Source organism: Hypanus sabinus, chromosome 2, assembly GCF_030144855.1.
Source record: "Hypanus sabinus isolate sHypSab1 chromosome 2, sHypSab1.hap1, whole genome shotgun sequence".
In the NCBI taxonomy this organism is placed as follows: Eukaryota; Metazoa; Chordata; class Chondrichthyes; order Myliobatiformes; family Dasyatidae; genus Hypanus; species Hypanus sabinus.
This window is the reverse complement of record NC_082707.1, coordinates 126581065-126594349: the sequence shown is the minus strand read 5'-3', so window position 1 is coordinate 126594349 and position 13285 is coordinate 126581065. Positions and strand designations below refer to the sequence as shown.

General features: G+C 39.0%; 1 protein-coding gene across 6 annotated transcripts in view; it reads left to right on the top strand.

Moving 5' to 3' along the window:
• pcnx1 (pecanex 1) overlaps nt 1-13285 on the top strand; it is a 244729-nt gene that overhangs the window by 178327 nt on the left and 53117 nt on the right. For all 6 annotated transcript variants that reach the window (XM_059954533.1, XM_059954503.1, XM_059954493.1 and 3 more), the window contains one exon: nt 315-424. In XM_059954533.1, coding sequence (XP_059810516.1) covers nt 315-424 — 110 coding nt within the window. The remainder of the gene's footprint in view (nt 1-314; nt 425-13285) is intronic.

Genomic DNA, 13285 nt, shown 5'->3' with positions numbered 1-13285 from the left:
TCAATTCTTAAAGTATTAAATGCACAAGCAACAAATATTCTGTGACATTTTTGTTGTAACTGCTTTCTGTTTTTATGAACTATAGCAGGTCTGATTAAATGACGATGGTTTATTAACTTTACATTGAATCTTAGCTTTGATGCATAACATAAGGTAACAAGTCTACCTTTTTGGTAGTTACCATTTTTGTTAAATCATCCACTATGTTTTATCAAATCACATAACCTTAAACCTAATTTGAAATTATGATCTGCAATTAAATATCATATTCATAAATTTGATATCTTGCATTTTTTTTTGTTGCTATCTTCCAGGATTCTTGGGATGCACAACACATTCCCGTTCTTTTCTCTGTCTTTTGTGGCCTGCTGGTTGCTGTTTCCTATCATTTAAGCAGACAAAGCAGTGACCCCTGTGTATTGATGTAAGTGATTCTGTTTCTAAAAGTAATCTTTCTTGTCATAAGTTCACACAGCGGCTGTAGAAAGTTCAAGCTATATGTAACCCCGAGGAACTAATGAAATGTTCTCACAGCTGTCATAAATAAAATAAAATAAGTGACCAAATAATTTATTTTAGTGATAATGGTTGGGGAATAAATGCTGATTGGGAATATCTTTTTTACCACACCCACCCTATCTAGAAAAATCAATCAAATGTTTCACCAAAAAATTATCATTTTAAAGTGGACTAACTCAGTTGTGCACTGAAGTGACAAGTGCAGATTTATATGCTTAAATCACTGTGTTTAGGATTGAACTTTGATACTTGCACTGAAACATGACAGCTCAAACCGGGTAAAAACCAAACCACAGAGGAACTCGGAGATTCAGGCCACATAGTGAAGGCAGAGTAAAAGTCAATGTTGGACCTCGATCAGAAGTCCTCAATGCAAAACATTCACTTTCCCTCTGCCTGCACAGATGCTGTCTGACCTGCTGAGTTCCTACAACTACTAGTTTTTTTGCTCCAGTATATTGTATCTGCAGTCTCTCATCTCTAGCTAGATATAGACATGTTTTACTCAAGTCCTATTTAAGGTGTAACAAAAGTAGAAATGTTGGAATAGCTCAACAGGTTGGGCAGCATTTGTGGAGAGAGAAATTGTGTGTCAGTGATCTTAGAGGAGTTTGTGGCCAATAAGTAAGAATTTTTGTCCATCTATTCCATTGAAATTTGTGGTTATTTCTTGGAAAATGAGATGAAAATATATCTTGTGGCAAGTGTGTCACCTAAACCTGAAACTGAGTTAAATTCTAAATTAATGCTCCAGTTCTGTTGGTCAATTTGTTTGATGTAGTTCACAGGTACAGTATACATGATTGAGAGGATACGGAAGTATTGCAGCAGATCAAACTAAGCCAGGTACACAGTTATAAGACATTATTTCCGTTTGATGCTTGAGCCTAGATGTTCAGCTTTCCTTCAATTTACAAACAGGAGATATGTCCTGTAAAATATTCCCTAAACAATAAATCGTAAATGAATAAGGCTGAGTGAGCTATAATGTGAATATTTTTCTGCAATGTACTAATAAGTGTAGAGAAATGAAGAACATAAATCCCAAAGAGTCAGTTGTGTTATAACTAAAATTTGAAAACTGAAGTAGTAAATCAAGGAATATAATTATAAAGGCAATTACTTTAGGTTGATATTTCAGTAGAAATATCATTTTAGAAATATGAAACTTACAGTACAATTAAATGGGCACTACTGCCCTCACTGTGTAAATGTACACAGCAATGCAGTGAGCTAAGCAACTTCTCAAAAGTCACCCAAAACAGAAGCTTTCTTCAAGGTTTTTAATGAGATCTCTTTACTGTAAAACTACAGAGAATTAAGTAAAATACACATTAAATTCAATACATGATCATTGGGCACCTGAATGTACTAATACTGTTGAATATTCTCACAACCAATGTCTACCAAGGTGGTAGACATGCACAACATTCAATAACTATTCTACAGTAACATGCAAAAGTTTGGGCACCCCGGTCAAAATTTCTGTTACTGTGAATAGCTAAGCAGGTAAAAGATGACCTGATTTCCAAAAGGCATAAAGTTATAGACAACACATTTCTTTAATATTTTAAGCAAGATTACTTTTTATTTCCATCTTTTACAGTTTTTAAAGAACAAAAAAGAAAAGGGGCCAAAGCAAAAGTTTGGGCACCCTGTATGGTCAGTACTTAGTAATACCTCCTTTGTCAAGTATCACAGCTGCTAAATGCTTTTTGTAGCCAGCTAAGAATCTTCCAGTTCTTGTTTGGGGGATTTTTGCCCATTCTTCCTTGCAAAAGGCTTCTAGTTCTGTGAGATTCTTGGCCGTCTTGCATGCATTGCCCTTTTGAGGTCTATCCACAGATTTTCAATGATGTTTAGGTCAGGGGACTGTGAGGGCCATGGGAAAACCTTCAGCTTGTGCCTCTTGTGATGGTCCATTGTGGATTTTGAGGTGTGTTTAGGATCATTATCCTGTTGTAGAAGCTATCCTCTTTTCACCTTCAGCTTTTTTACAGACGGTGTGATGTTTGCTTCCAGAATTTTCTGGCATTTAATTGAATTAATTCTTCTCTCTACCAGTGAAATGTTCCCTGTGCCACTGACTGCAACACAAGCCCAAAGCATGATCGATCCACCCCTATACTTAACAGTTGGAAAGGTGTTCTTTTCATTAAATTCTGCACCCTTTTTTCTCCAAACATACCTTTGGTCATTGTGGCCAAAAAGTTCTATTTTAACTTCATCAATCCACAGGACTTGTTTCCAAAATGCATCAGGCTTGTTTAGATGTTCCTTTGCAAACTTCTGATGCTGAATTTTGTGGGGAAGATGCAGGAAAGGTTTTCTTCTGATGACTCTTCCATGAAGGTGGTATTTGTGCAGGTGTCACTGCACAGTAGAACAGTGCACCACCACTCCAGAGTCTGCTAAATCTTCCTGAAGGTCTTTTGCAGTCAAACTGAGGTTTTGATTTGACTTTCTAGCAATCCTACAAGCAATTCTCTCGGAAAGTTTTCTTAGTCTTCCAGACCTCAATATGACCTCAACTGTTCCTGTTAACTGCCGTTTCTTAATTACATTATAAACTGAGGAAATGGATACCTGAAAACACTTTGCTATCTTCTGATAGCCTTCTCCTGCTTTGTGGACATCATTTATTTTAATTTTCAGAGTGCTAGGCAGCTGCTTAGAGGAGCACATGACTGCTGATTGTTGGGACAAGGTTTGAGGATTCAGGGTATTTATAAAGCTTTGAAATTTGCATCACCTGGCCTTTCCTAACGATGACTGTGAACAAGCCATAACCCTAGCAAGCTAATTAAGGTCTGAGACCTTGGTAAAAGTTATCTGAGAGCTCAAATCTCTTGGGATGCCCAAACTTTTGCATGGTGCTCCTTTCCCTTTTTAAACTCTAAAACTGTACAAAACAAAAATAAAACACTAATCTTGCTTAAAATGTTGAAAAGAATGTTTCGTCTTTAACTTTATGACTTTTGGAGATTAGTTCACCTTCTACTCACTTAACTATTCACAGTAACAGAAATTTTGACCGGGGTGCCCAAACTTCTGCATGCCACTGTAATCTGCATTTGGTTTTTCCAACCTAGGGCAGACCATTCCATGAGCATACAATGTAATATCCCAAATTGGAAGAAATACAAGTGAATTTCTGTTTCATTTGGATGGAGTTCTTTGGATCCCTGCATGGTGGGAAGGGAAGTGTTAGAAATGTAGATGTTGCTTGCCCTCTAATTGCATGGGAGAATGTCATGATCTGCTCTTATTCAGGATAGCTCAATGAAATCTTTTACCATAAGCATATCATTTGAAAATAACACTTTTGAGAGTGTGGCACTCCATCAATTCTGGTGTGTCAGTTTAGTGCAAAGCTTGAGCCCACAAAATGCTAGAATGGAGCATCTCTCTTCTGAACCTTTCAGGAAGAAATTGGCAGTCTCTTGGGGTTGAGAATGATTCGCCTCACCTAAGGTACTGAGGAGTGAGTAAACCCTGCATATGAGCAGGTGAGCAGCAGCTCCACAGTGACTGAAAACCAGACTTAGTATGAATAAGTAGATGGAATGCATGTATATGCACCCATATTCACATTTACACACTGTCTTGCCCCTTTACGCTGTTATCATACGCACCTACAGACATTCATAAACACATACAATCTTGCCTGTGTCCTCTTCCTTGATGCCTCTAGCTTAGTACCTTTCTTGCTTCAATAACTCATTTCTATGTTGCCTTCCTATATTTTCTGCTTCCTTTGTCTCCCTTCTTAAGCAGATATCACACTATCACACCAGTACCCAAGATAAACTAAATAATGTGGTTTAATGACTAGTATCCAGTGGTTCAACCACCTACCATTATGAAATGCTTCAAGACGTTGGTCAAAGGCACACATCAGCTCCAGTGTTTCAGACAATCTTGACCCTTTGCATTTTGCCTACTGCCAAAACAAGTCAACAGCGCGCACCAACTACCTGGCCCCCACATTCGTCTCTGGAGCATCTGAATAGTAAAAACATTGTTTATTGACTACTGTTCGGCCTTTAATACTACGACTCCAAGCAAGTTCTTTACCAAACTCTGGACCTTGTAAACTAATGCCTTCCTCTGTAACTGGATCTTTGACTTTCTGACCAACAGACCATAATCAATAAGGACAGGCAGCCACAATTACTCTAAACACTGGTGCTCTACAAGGTTGTGCCCTTAGCCCCCTCCTGTACTCCCTGTACTCTCATGACTGTGTAGTCAGATTCTGCTCTAATTCCATCTACAAGAGTGGTAGGCCACATGTTAAATAATGATGAAATGGAGAACAGGAAAGAAAGAGCTTAATGTCATGGTGTCACGACAGCAACCTTTCCATCAATATCAACGTAACCAGAGAGCTGGACATTGACTTCAGGAAGGGGGAGGTGCACATGTTCCTGTCTACATCAACTGTGTTGACATGTTGACATCAAGAACCTCAAAGCTCCCAGTACATCACCAGTAGCTTGTCATGGTGTGGCAACTGCACTGCATGTGACCAAAAAAAACTGCAGAGAGTTGTGGACACAGCTCAACACGTCACACAGTCTACCTCATTATGATCTTGCACTTTATTCTTTTCCTGCATTGCAATTTCTTGGCAGGTATTACATTTTATTCTGCATTGTTGTTTTACCTTATTTTAGCTCAATGCACTATGAAATGATTTAATCTGTGTAAACAGTATTCAAGACAAGCTTTTCACTATATCTTGTTACATGTGACAGTCTTAAACTAAATCAAAATTGGCCCACTCCGGCCTTGATCTATCTTCTATAGTTTATCCAGCTGCCATCTGCTTGTGCTTAAAATTGAAAATGTCATTCCACTTTTGAAGAAGGGAGGGAGCCAGAAGAAAGAAAATTATAGGCCAGTTAACCTAACTTCAGTAGTTGGGAAGAGGTTGGAGGAGGATGAGGTTTCGGGGTACTTGGAAGCTCATGATAAAATAGGCCAAAGTCAGCATGGTTTCCTAAGGGAGAGCTCTTGCTTGACAAATCTGTTAGAATTCTTTGAGAAAATAACAAGCATGATGGACAAATGAGAGTCAGTGGATGTTGCTTACTTGGATTTTCAGAAGGCCTTTGACAAGTGCCACATCTGAGGCTGTCACCATTGAACACATCTACATGGAACACTGTTGAAGGATCCCCACCACCCAGGTCATGCTCTCTTCTCGCTGCTGTCATCAGCAAGAAAGTACAGGGGCCTCAAGACCCAGACCACCAGCTTGAAGAATAGTTATTACTCCCAGCTCTTGAATAAGTGGGGATAACTTCACTCAGCTTTACTCACCCCATCACTGAACTGCTCCTACAATCTATGGACTCACTTTCAAGTAATCTTAATTTTGTGTTCTCTATACTCATTGCTTATTTATTTATTATTCCCTTTCTTTTGTATTTGTACCGTTTGTTGTCTTTTGCACCTTGGTTGTTCAGCTATCCTGTTGGGTGTGGTCTTTCATTGATTCCATCATGTTTTTCATTTTCTGCATGGAGATCGGTGACCAGTGGTGTGCCTCAGGGTTCTGTTCTGGGACCCCTACTCTTCATGATTTTTATAAATGATCTGGATGAGGAAGTGGAGGGATGGGTTAGTAAATTTGCTAATGACACAAAGGTTGGAGGTGTTGTGGATAGTGTGGAGGGCTGTCAGAGGTTACAACGGGACATTGATAGGATGCAAAACTGGGCTGAAAAGTGGCAGGTGGAGTTCAACCCAGATAAGTGTGAGGTGGTTCATTTTGGTAGGTCAAATATGATGGCAGCATATAATATTAATGGAGAGACTGTTGACAGTGTGGAGGATCAAAGGGATCTTGGGGTCTGAGTCCATAGGACACTCAAAGCTTCTGCGCAGGTTGACTCTGGTTAAGAAAGCATATGGTGCATTGGCTTTCATCAATCGTGGGATTGAGTTTAGGAACCGAGAGGTAATGTTACAGCTATATAGGACCCTGGTCAGACCCCGTTTGGAGTACTGTGCTCAGTTCTGCTCACCTCATTATAGGAAGGATATGGAAACCATAGAAAGAGTGCAGACGAAATTTACAAGGATGTTGCCTGGATTGGGGAGCATGCCTTATGAGTATAGGTTGAGTGAACTCAGCCTTTTTTCCTTGGAGCGACAGAGGATGGGAGGTGACCTGACAGAGGTGTATACGATGATGAGAGGCATTGATTGGGTGGATAGTCAGAGGCTTTTTCCCAGGGCTGAAATGGTTAGCACAAGAGGGCACATTTTAAGGTGCTTGAAGGTAGGTATAGAGGAGATATCTAGGGTAAGTTTATTTTATGCAGAGTGTGATAAGTGCATGGAATGGGCTGCCGGCGACGGTGGTGGAGGTGGATATGTTAGGGTCTTTTAAGAGACCTCTAGACAGGTACATGGAGCTCAGAAAAATAGAGGGCTATAGGAACCCTAAGTAATTTCTAAGGTAAGGACATGTTCGGCACAATTTTGTGGGCCAAAGGGCCTGTATTGTGGTGTAGGTTTTCTATGTTTCTATGTTTTTTGAACTTATTGTGTATGCCTGCAACAAAATGAATCTTATGGTTCTATATGGTGATATATATGTACTTTGATAATAAATTTATTTTGAACTTTGAAGAACCCATGCTATTGAAGGAAAGATACCAGCATGGATAGAAGATTGGCTGACAGGCAGGAGACAAAGAGGCCTTTTCTGGTTGGTTGCTGATGGATAGTGGTCTTCTACAGGAGTCGGTGATGGTACCGCTTCTTTTCATGATGTATGTCAATGATTTGAATGATAGAATCGATGGGTTTGTGGCCCAGTTTGCAGTCAATACAAAGATAAGTTTAGGGGCAGGTAGTGTTGAGGAAGCAAGAAATCTGCAGAAGGACTTGGGACTGATTAGAAGAATGGGCAAAGAAATAGCAGGGGGAGTATAGTGTAGAGAAGTGTATGGTCATGCAGTTTGGTAGAAGGAATAGAGATGTGGACTATTTTCTAAAACGGGGAGAAAATTCAAAAATCAGAGGTGCAAAGGGACTCAGGCATCCTTGTACAGGATTCAAAGTAATTTGTTATCAAAGTATGTATGCAGAATACAACCTTGGGATTCATCAAAAATAATCTAAAAATAGCAAAAAAAAAAATAGGAACAACCAGAAAAATAGAACACATCATAACATGAATTAGAGTCCTATTTGTAAACCACATTGAGTAAACCTTGCTCCAGCACTATCCTCCAATGGCATCGCGTGAGAGAGAGATCATTTGGACACAGGGATCTTCCTCTGTGAGCAGTGAGTGAAAAGGAGAGAGAGACCACCACACACAGACTCCCTCCTCCAGTGAGATGCTGGTAGATGGCAGTGAACACTCACTCACCTCCACACCCACCTCTATGATTTCAATCTTCCTTGGTGCTTTAATTGCGAGAGATGGAGTCGATCATGGGTTCTCGCCCCGTCTCCAAGCTTCCTAGCCTCCATGCCGTACACTTTGTTCGCAGCCTTATGGAACCCTCTCAGAGACAACAAAGCACCAGATTACCCAATTGGCCTAGAAATACATTGCCAGAATGTAGATGACAGGTTCCATCAGTATCACAGTATCAGAACCACATATGAAACAAAAAGACATAAAAGAAGGGAGTTGCTTCGTGACCTGTCTTGAAGATGTCACCCTAAGATGTTTGCTGGTTCCATCTTTTTCTTTCCCTAAAGGTTAACTTGCAGGTTGAGGTGGTGGTAAGGAAGGCAAAGCAATGTTAACATTTATTTCAAGAGGACTAGAATGTCAAAGCAAGTATGTAAACTGAGGCTTTATAAGGCATTAGTCAGTCCACACCGAGTATTGTGAACAGTTTTGGGCCCCTTATCTAAGAAAAGATGTGCTGGTGCATTGGAAAGGGTCCAGAGGAGGTTTGTGAGAATGATTCAAGGAATTAAATTGAAAGGCCTAGATAGAGTGGATGTGAAGAGGATTTTTCCTATACTAGGGGGAGTCTAGGACCTACGATCCAGCCTCAGAAGAGAGGGACGTCCATTTGGAACAGAGATGTGAAGGAATTTCTTTAGCCAGCTGGTGGTGAATCTGTGGAATTCATTGTCACTGATGGTTCTGGAGGCCAAGTCATTGGGTATATTCTTCTAATCTTCTTGATAGCTTCTTGATTAGATAGAGCATAAAAGATTATGTAGAGAAGCCAGGATAATGGGTTTGAGAGGGATAATAAATTAGCCATGATGGAATGGTGGAATAGACTTGATGGGCCAAATGGCCTGATTCTGTTCTTATGTCTTATGGTCTTATCTAGAGGAAGGCTATTATCCAGTTGTTGCCAGTAGGCCTCCTCATAACTGCTCTCTGAATTAATTGCACTCTTTTCTTGTGGGTTTTCAACCACCATTACAGCAGATCTTTTGCAGAACCGCCAAAAATAACTGGGTGGCCAGTTTGCTTAAGATTCCCTTGAGGCTAGATAACCCTATTCAGGGAGGGTTGTAAAACATAGACTTTTTCAGGGACAAATCATCAACAAACATAACATCAAGCTTAAAACTGACACAATAACAATAATTGAAGATTAAAAGCACAGATAATTAGATATACTGAAAACTGCTTGAGAGACTTAAATGCTGAAGATAAGTTCTACATCACTGAAATCTGAACATAAGAAAATAGAATCAAAAACAGGCCACCTGGCCCCCCAAGCCTTTTGGGCCTTTTGATGTGATCAGTTAGTCCAACCCAGGTTTCAAGCCTTCCAAGGCCCCAAATTCCTTGATTTATTTCAAATATATCCAATGGTGTGGCTTTTGCAACCCTCTGATGTGGAGAACAGATATCCACTAAGCTCTGGAAGGAGATGTTTCGGCATATTAATATTTTCAGATCTCAATTGTAGTTACCCTGAAAGAGTAATGAAATTTCACTTTGACTAAATTGTCAGGAGTATTCTGTGGGAGTCTTTTCAGCCAACTTTATTTGCTTCCTACATAAATGTTCTAGACATAGGAAATGAATGCACAGTTCCAATGGTATGCAGTTTTGCTTATGAAGATCATGAAAGACCACAGTGGAAAATAAATAGATGAACAGAGTTGAGGTAGATAGTTAACTGATGAAATTAAAGGTAAAATATAGATAGAGAAATCAATCTTAAATGCAGTTTTTAAAATTGCTTTGAGGAACTCTGATAATATATAATTAAATTGTATGCACTTTGGTTTTGTGCTAGAGATATACAATCTTAAACCTGCAATAACTTGCTTTACATAGCTATGAATTTTAAATGCAATGCATTTCATAAAGTGGCTAATCATTGTTTTTACTGCATTTTATTTGCTTTAGTCTCCATCCCTCCAGACATGCATCTATGTTGCTTTTTTTGCATGCATAATCAGAACTCCTCTATTAGACAAATTAAAATGAAGTCCAGCAGTTGAAGGTATTCAACTGACATAAAATATTGGGCATAAGACTAATCCTTTAACTATCACTGTATCTTTCAATAAAGATCAAACAAACTTTTAACTATTTTAAGCCAGAAAAGGGCAAAGTACTACATTGAGTATGTAGTTTTTTTATTTTTAAGCATCCTTTGCTGAACAACGCAGACTTAGAATGTGGACTTTGCAGGAATATGAATGGTATTTGTATTTCTCAAGGTGCTGCACTGTAATGGGGCCACTAACAGGAGTAGGAAGGTACTGCAACTGTGTATGTTTTATGTAGTGATGCAATAAATCCTTTGGGTTTCTACATGTACCATTTGTCCAGTTTCAGTTCTGTAAAGATAAGTCCAAGAAACAATAAAATAATTTTAATTCTAAATAGATCTGAGTAATGCTAATCATTGCTGCTATGATCCATTGCTTTTTAAGTACTTTATACATTATATATAGTTAGATTTCACCCAAAAATTTTTGCAATGCCCAATGAAATTTCACTTTCTTATGATCATAGTTTCTTAGAAATTAATAGAGAGTGAAAATTATTTCATCTTCTAAATTGCTTTGTAGGCAAACAATTCATAATTAATTTGAATGCTTCAGTGCCTAACAAAACTGCTGAGAAAAGATAAACTTTTGTCAGAAGTAGTAGGAAAGTTACTGGAATGCCATTTGGCTCAATCTTGGTGTTCATTCTGTCGCACTACATTCACTATAAATTTAATAAACTTTGTTCATTCAGGTTTTAGGATTCTTCTAGCATGCTGAATTACAGGGATATCAGTGCAAGTTTTCTATAAGGGTTCTATGCATGGGATTAATAGCAAAACTAAGACAGCATGTAATTCAAGATAACTTTCTGACATGAGTGAATTGCTCATTGAGAGACTGGAAAGGAGAGTTAATGAGTTTTATCTCTGATTGGCAAGATGTAACAATGTTTTCCCAGAGAGTATGCACCAGGTCTCGGTCTTTATTTTTATCCAAATTGCTCATATTCAGCAAATATTTGTAAGTAAGTTACTAATTTTTAGCACTAGGAAGTTGCAAAAGGATATCATTTTTCCTATTTCACTTGGTCTGCTTAAGAGTTCATGATAGGGCAAATCAGAAAGTTAAAAGTGAGGATGTTGTGCAGTAGTTCAGTGTTCAGAGCCTCCATTGGATTGTATTGAGAGCAGCACTTAGTTTTGAATGCCGAACGTTGGGAAAGGTACCTTTATCAATCTTTTTATTTTGGGAAAGGTACCTGACTTGGTTAGGGGAACAGCACAGAATTGGAACTTAGTGCAGTACAGGAACTGGCCCTTTAGCCCGTGATGTTTTGCCAAACTACTTAATGAAGTAGTAATTAAGCACCTAACTAAGCTAATCCTTTCTACCTACACAATTGGAGTGGAGAGAGTACACAAATAGTGGAGAGAGTATCCAGTTTCAGGCTTCTGGAAAGACACATTTCAGAAGTCCTTACATGGTCCACTAACACCACAACAATAGTTAAGAAAGCACAGCAACGCTTGTGTTTCCTCAGGATGCTGAAGAAAGCTGGTCTACCTGAACAGATGCTGGTGACCTTTTACCGCTGCACCATAGAGAGTATCTTAACATACTGCATCTCTGTGTGGTATCTCAGTTGTACAGCAGCTGATATGAAAGCACTTCAGCGGGTCGTATCTAGCGCACAAAAGATCATCGGGACACAGCTCCTAGCCCTGGAGCACACCTACAGTTCATGCTGTCCAAGGAAAGGTACAAGCATCTGTAAGGACAATACACACCCATGCAATCATCTGTTTGAACTTCTTCCATCTGGCAGACGTTATAAGATTTTCTATGCTAGCACTTCCAGACTACAAAATAGATTTTTCCCCAGAGCTGTAATTGCTCTGAACCAATGGATCAAGCATCATCCATAAATTTTATTATATTGCTACTTTTAATACTGGTTTTATGGCTGTCATGCATCTGAGTTGCACTTTTGTACTGCTGGACATTGCTTGTGCTGGCTGGTTACTTGATTTATTTATTTTTTATTTATTGTTTTACGGCACTGAGTACAAGAGTTGCAAACTCATTTTCGCTGTGTTGGTGCATGACAGATTGTACTATGCAATGACAATAAAGATATTTCAATTTCCATATCTTTCCATTCTCTACACACTCAACTATATAAGAGCCTCTTAGATTCATTACTAACCTTGGCATTGCATTTCCTTTGAACTTCCCCCCCCCCCCCTCACCTTACATGCATGCCCTCCAGTGTTAGACATTTCAATTGAACTCTGTGTCTTTCTTAAACTTATAAACTAATATCAGCTCTCCCCTCAAGCCTCCACTGCCCCAAAGAAAACAACTCAAGTTTGTTCAAGCTCTCCTCATAGCACATGCCTTTTAATCCAGGAAGCATGTTATTAGAATTAGAATGGAGATGGAGAACTATTATTAGAATGTTTCCTGGCTCAATTGTTAGAATGTTTCCTAGTATAGAGAATTATATTAATAACAACATGGAGCATTTAATAAAAAATGCTGGGAATTGCAAGCCAGACAACCTATGGAAAGTGAAATAAGTAAAACTCATAAAAGTGCAGCTTTGCTACAGAGGCTTATGAATGTATTTAATTGAGCTGTCAGAGGATGTATTTGAACTACATACGTTAACAACTTTTGAATGACACTTCTACCAGTACTTCAGTAGGAAAGCTATAGAGCAATGTGAGCCAAATGCAGACAAATGGAGCTAGCTTAGATGGGCATTTTGATCGGCACAGATCATTTGGGCCAAAGGGCCTGTTTCTGTAGGGTACGACTGACTGTATGAGTATGACAAGGAAGTTTTTTTGAGTTCCATTAGTTTCGAGGAAACAGCAGGTTCAAATATCGGTGATAAATACGAGAGTTTGCAAATGCTGGAAGTCTTGAGCACCACACAAAATGCTGGAGGAACTTAGAAAGGCAGGCAGCATATATTGAGAGTAAACGTTTAGGGCCATGATCCTTCATCGGTACCAATCAATGTTGGTGAACTGGTTTGCAGATCTATGCAGATTTACAGCAGCCTCTCTGGTCTTCAAAGTTGTTACTCATTTCAAAGCTGAATTGTTTATTGACCAGAGAAACACCATTTTTTTTCCAGAATTGTATACATTGAAACTCTGAAAATCCATGATCCAACTGTTCAGAAATCTCAGTGGTTCTGCACCTAGTTCACTGGGCAATACAGTATCTGTGAAACTCACTTCTAACTCACCATCTTCTTAGTTCCCTTTAAACGTAACAGGTTTCCTAGTAAAATATGTAATAG